We start from the raw sequence: 5,789 nt of genomic DNA, 5'->3' as shown, positions 1-5,789 counted from the left end.
ACGGCCAACTCAATACTCCGTATGCGGTCGAGGTGCTTTGGGTGCCTCGGACTTGACACACAGACATCGCGCGTTCCTGGGCCACTTCATCATCAAAATAATCAACTGGCAGCTTGCAGCAGCGCCGCTCAGCACTATCCGTACGTACTAGTATTCATGTCGACAATATCAAGTACGCCCCCTTCACCCTAAGCCGTTACTTCGTTATTGATCCCAAGTATTTTGCGTTGCCAACGATTTCCTTCCGTACTCCATGAATACCGCACACGTGGCGAATGAGTGCTTACCATACACAGCCAGCCCTTGGGCACAGCCATCATTGTGCAATATTCATGCCATTACGACGGTGTACTACACGTCTATATCTAGGCCGGTAAACTATGCCTCTACTCCCTTCCGTGCGGCGGAGTGCTCCTCTAACAAGAAACACATTGAAATCTATCGAAGACGACGACAATGGCAGCGACCATCGTGAATAGCTAGCTAGCGTGGCCGGTTTGCTTTTAGAGCTTGGGGCCTATCCGCCTCGCAACTACACCAAAGCAAGACCTTCAAATTAAACATGGTCCACGCGGGAGCCTCTTATCCTGTGGTACTGTTCAGCCTGTCAGCGCCTTGCAGACTTTTTTTTATACTTGGCGAGACAAATGATTCACATAACGGCCACCGTATTTGCGGCGAGATTCACTGTTTACGCAGGCACAGTTTGCCGCCGATTGGATCGAGTTGGCAAGCAGGGCCGGCTCCCCAAGCCTTTTTGTGGCCAAAAAAGGAACATGCAGTAGTACTGCTATCTTTGCCCACGGTCGCAGGCTCTGCATGTCTCAATGATCAGCAGGCCATCTCGTCGCCAAGATGTCAATGAATGTTCCCCTGTGGCCAACGAAATCTGGCAATATGAGTACATACGAAGGGACAGAGGCGAAGAGAATACAGATTCTCGTGCAAAGAGTGGCGTTTACTTTTCGGCCATTAGACTTAAATGCTCAGCTTATTAGCTTCATCTGAACCTTAAAGCCATGGCGTGTGTTACTAGGCAACAGCCAGTCTTCTTCCTCTCGATGCCTGTTGCTATTGTACAATTCCAGGCGGAATTTTGCAGCACCACCATGGAGATTCCGCCGCCACGAGATGCCCAGGAAATATGGCCACGTCTGGAATACAAAACCCGTGTTGCGGAAACGAGAGGGGAAAAAAGAAAACATTTTTCTGTGATATTCGGCCCTAGGCGATAGCCGTCATGATGCAAGGTACGCCAACCTCCTATGAAACATGCAAGCAAGGGAGCGAGCAAAATCTGGTCGGCATCATCGCACGAAAACTCTCCCACAGCGGACCCTCGCAAACTGCCAGGGCTTTTCCTCTTCATCATGGCGACCCCCAGTGTCTAGCTGAGACACTTGGTAGTATACGGCAATTTGTGCAAAACGTTGGCGGCACTATAAAACGATGTGTTGCTGTTGCCTCTCTGCCTCGTACAGAGTACGAATCACGTATCATTGCAGGCTGCAGCCACGGGGTGCCGGACGTCGGATCTTGGCTTTGCTGGCGTTGTCGTCAAGCCTTCACATTGATGTCGCAGCCGCAGAAGCCACAATGAAATTATTGTACCTGTTCGCCAAGGGTTCACCACGTCGGCTGCCAATGAAAATCCACATCCAACTGCACTTATTGCCTTTTGCGGCTGCATCCTGGCTACCCGAAATTCAAGTCTGCAAGAGAGGGCTGTCATCTCCCACATCCCTTGCAACATCAGATAAATTAACTAGTACCAAGCGGCTGCGCATCGGATGCCGGTCCGCGCGAACACCATCAGCGATCATGATTATGTCACCTCTTGCCCCGAACCAGATCGAACCTACGGAGTATATGTACGGAGTATCGAGTGTTGAGAGATTTACGTTCTAGGCACGAGGATCATGCGGTCAGAGCAAGGGCCAGGAAGAGGCCCTCTCACCCTTCAATGACGGTCACAGTACTCCGTACCCAGTAGTGGTGGCGTTACACGCTTCATTCATGGCATTGTACGTATGTACATAGTACTCCGTAGGTGTTGGGCGTGAACATAGACGTGGGGGAAACGTGAGTCTCCGTTGACGATGGTTTTGCAGTAACACAGACTGATAAGTAGGCCTCCTGGTTGTTCCCCCGTAGAAGCATTTATGTGGAAGCAGTCATTACCAACATCTGCCCGCCGGCCAAAATGCCGTTGTTGTACTACCAGCAACTCGGGGGGGCACGTGGACAAGTTGGGCCGTCATCATGACCAACAACAAGCCGCATTTAGAAGCTGATCTGAATAACAACAATTGGCACAAACCCATGCTGCCCTTGAATGTCATCGTTTTCTGTGGGCACTACGTAATCCTTGCGTGTATATGTATGATGTTGGTCGGCTGTGGAGCTTTAAAGCGGCTTCGTCTGTGCACGAGCCAGACATTGTCTGAAGATTATTGCCATGTTGGGGTTTTGCCCACCCCCGGACCAGCTACATATAGATGGGGATTTGCTCGTTTTTCGATATGTTATTGGGACGAACTATCTGGCCACTTGAAGAGTAAGTCGACGATGACACTCGTGGCTCTGCATGCACAGAGTGTAAATTTTCATGCAGTCTTGTCGCTGCAGCTGGACGGTCTCACCATGAGCGGGCCATGCTCGCCTCCTTACGTACTTTTCGGGCACTTCAACTCTAGAGTTTAGATCCAGGCTCGACTTGGGACAAAGATCCTGTGTCAGGAAATGATTCATCTCCCGTGAATTTCCTAGACGCGTTTTCAGCAAATGCAAAAACATTGAAAAAAAAAAATCACAACAAAAACATAGAGGAAACTTGGCGCGTCTAGGCACTTGCAGCACGCACAAGTTGAAATGAGGCGGGGGGAGGGGGGAGATGAAGATGCGTGTTAGATGCAAGTTCGGTGCATGCGCATAGAGATGATGTATTGCAAATAGTAAACGCAAAACCAACGTACCATCCTCGCTCTGCACCTCCGCTCAAGAAGCTGCAATCACTGTTCAACTCGCAATCCCAGCCGCCGATCCGATTCGCCTGCAATGTATCTGTAACGACTGTCAGCAAAAACAATTAGGTAAGTCGCCTCCAAGCGCATAGTACGGTTGAAGGGACCAACAACTCCGGCAGACAGGAAAAAACTAGGTTGGGAACGGGCAGGGAGACGAGGCGCTGGGCGTCATAGGACTCCATATTGCTCCGTACAGCCTCTTTCCTGAAACTGGAAAGGACATGCATATATATGTACGTACCTGGTGTTGATGATGAAGTTGAATGGCGGGCATCGCGGGTGTCAGAGATATTGTTTCCTTCAGCGACGCCACCGCTGCTGCGGCTGTAGACGCTCAAACCACATGTGTAGGCTTGGAAATCATCAACGTCAACGCTGGCCGGGATCAGGCCGGTAAGAATGCGGCCGATAAGGATAATCACTGCTGCATGGCTGCACAGGACAATCGCCCGCGTGCCGTCAGCATCACACTGTTGGATGATGGCCCTCAAGGCCTTGGTGATCCTCTGCTGCAACTGCTCCAGGGTCTCGCCCTTCCTGGACGGCCTCGCAGCCGACGTGTAGCTCTCATCGTACGAGGGGAACATGGCCTTGAGGACCCCAGGCGCAGCTGGCTCCGGATGATCAAACGGCGCTGATCCGAACCACTCACGAATGCCATGCTCAGGGAGCATCTTGGTCACCACTGTGCCGGTGAGCAAGGATTTCGCCGTCTCGTCAGACTCGCCAGCAGACACTTGCGGCATCTGACCATTCTGTGCGCCTAGTTTCTCCCGCTGAAGGTCCATAAATGGCACCATTGTCTGCAAACACCTGTAAAACGGGCTCGAGTAGACCTTTTCTACCGCCGGGTCCAAGGTTTCGAGATGTCTGCCAAGTTCCTTGGCCTGGTCAATCCCGTACGAAGTGAGGGCGGGATCGCCCTGGATGCCTGTGGGCGACGGAATGCCCAAGTACACGCCTGTCTTCGGATCAACCGACCAACTGGAGCGAAACTAAAAGGCACAACAATAGCAGAGAGCCCACTTGTCAATACAAAGTTTCCTGCAAAAGGAGGAGGGGGGGAGGATAAAACGGCGCCTGGCAAATGCTTCCTATTGTCCGGGCTGTCGGTAGGCGCGCCACTTACTCCATGTCTGACGACGTATATCTTTTCCAAGGGCATTGTCAGCCTCCCCTCTCCCAACTCCTTTGGGTTGGGCTATTACGGTGTGCGATGAAGAGATCCTTGCTGCTCTGTGGGAGCAAGAAGAAGTCCGGTCTGATGTAGCCAGCGCGGGCGTCAAATCTCGCTACCTCTTGCTGCTTGGTGTTATTGTTCGCTGGCCAGACCCCTGAGCCACGTTGGCCACAAGCCGGTGAAGAATAGCCAGAAGGGACCCTCGTCGAGACGGCTTCAGCGGCAGTGATTGGCAGGCGCAGACGGTTCAGGGATTTCTTTGTTTTCTGTTGGTGGTTGAAGTGTCGTCTTCTTCACCGGGCGCTTGGACTTGGGAACTTGTCATGGTCCAAAGGGCCAGAAACCTCTCAGCTGCCACTAGTAGTAGTCTGGTACTTGCATATGTACATTGTACGTGGCCGAGGTTAGGAAAGGAAGCAAGAGAGCAGGGCCGCGCCTGACCCACAACAGCCCGGGACCCTGTTTTCTGTCATCGAAAACCGAGTGCCGCGGGCGTCTGCCGTCCAACCCCGTTCCCCGTTCCCCGTTCCCCGTATGTATGTACGTAGTATGTACGTATGTGTTCTTCATTTCTTCAGTAGCAAAACCCCTTGAACCCAGTCCCGCCGTTTGACGTCGCGTTGTATTACCCTCGATGCATGGTCTTAATTTACTGACAAATTTGCTGCTGTGCGATGCCCAGCGCTTCCGCGTCGAACCCCGTCTAAAATTAGAGGGCGTTGGACTATTACCCTCACACACATTGGCGTTGTATTTTCCCCCAATTGTGGAGAAATGCCGGTTGACGTTTTTCTATTGACGATTGTGATTGTTGCAGCCCAGCCTCTCTCTCCCCCTCTCCCTCGCCCTCGCCCTCTCCAGATGTGCCCCCCTCGCCCATCATGGCCTGTGCATTATGAAGAAATGTGGCGTTATGGGATATATGACAGCTGGCCTGCAATTTGCGACGTCCTGCATGAAGACATGGCCCATGATTAATGCCCTGGCTTTTTTTTCTTATTTCGAACGGCACAGAAACGTTTCCCGTTCCACCGATCTAGTGAAGAATAATGAGTAAGTACTGCCGAGTACCGTCAATGCCAAGTAAACTGTTTCATTTCAACCTATACTTGTTCTATGTAACGCAGGCCATGCAAGACTCCTAGCTATGTGAGTGCCGTGGGGACAAAGATTCCTTTCCTTCTGGTGTACGGAGTAAAGCGAGTAAAAATAAAAAACCAGGGACAGAGTAAGATTTGGCAAGGGAATCATGTCAGTTTCCGAGCAAAGTACTAGTCCTCTCAGGTGTAGACTGTCCAAAAGTGACATGCGACAATAACCTCCGATGAGTGATGGTGATACGATCTTGTCCAAAAAAAATCTACCGTACCGGTCCCGGAACGCCCAAAGACAATCCTTCTAAACAAACTGCATTCTGACAGGCTCCATACCAATGAGACATTCAGGAAATTGAGACAGTCCCAGGGGTTTTTTTTTTTGTTGTTGCTGTTGTTTTTTTTTTTTTTCATCGGAAAGCCGTTGCGCCATTATGAAATAACAAACCAGAGTTCCGAGTTGTTTCCATCGTCGCGGCCTTGAATTTC

At 51.1% G+C, this 5,789-nt stretch overlaps 1 protein-coding gene across 1 annotated transcript; it reads right to left on the bottom strand.

Moving 5' to 3' along the window:
- Positions 1-2,692: 2,692 nt before the first annotated feature.
- MAA_05838 (RNA polymerase III transcription initiation factor complex component) lies at positions 2,693-4,191 on the bottom strand (the record flags this gene model as incomplete). Its single annotated transcript, XM_007823836.1, has 4 exons — positions 2,693-2,765; positions 2,976-3,063; positions 3,268-4,021; positions 4,156-4,191. The coding sequence occupies 4 exons, from the start codon at positions 4,189-4,191 to the stop codon at positions 2,693-2,695; spliced, it is 951 nt and encodes a 316-aa protein (XP_007822027.1).
- Positions 4,192-5,789: the final 1,598 nt, after the last annotated feature.

The sequence above is a fragment of the Metarhizium robertsii genome (genome assembly GCF_000187425.2).
Source record: "Metarhizium robertsii ARSEF 23 chromosome Unknown MAA_Scf_2, whole genome shotgun sequence".
NCBI classification, from domain to species: domain Eukaryota; kingdom Fungi; phylum Ascomycota; class Sordariomycetes; order Hypocreales; family Clavicipitaceae; genus Metarhizium; species Metarhizium robertsii.
Note: the sequence above shows the minus strand (reverse complement) of the source record. Positions and strands in the feature narration are given on the sequence as shown.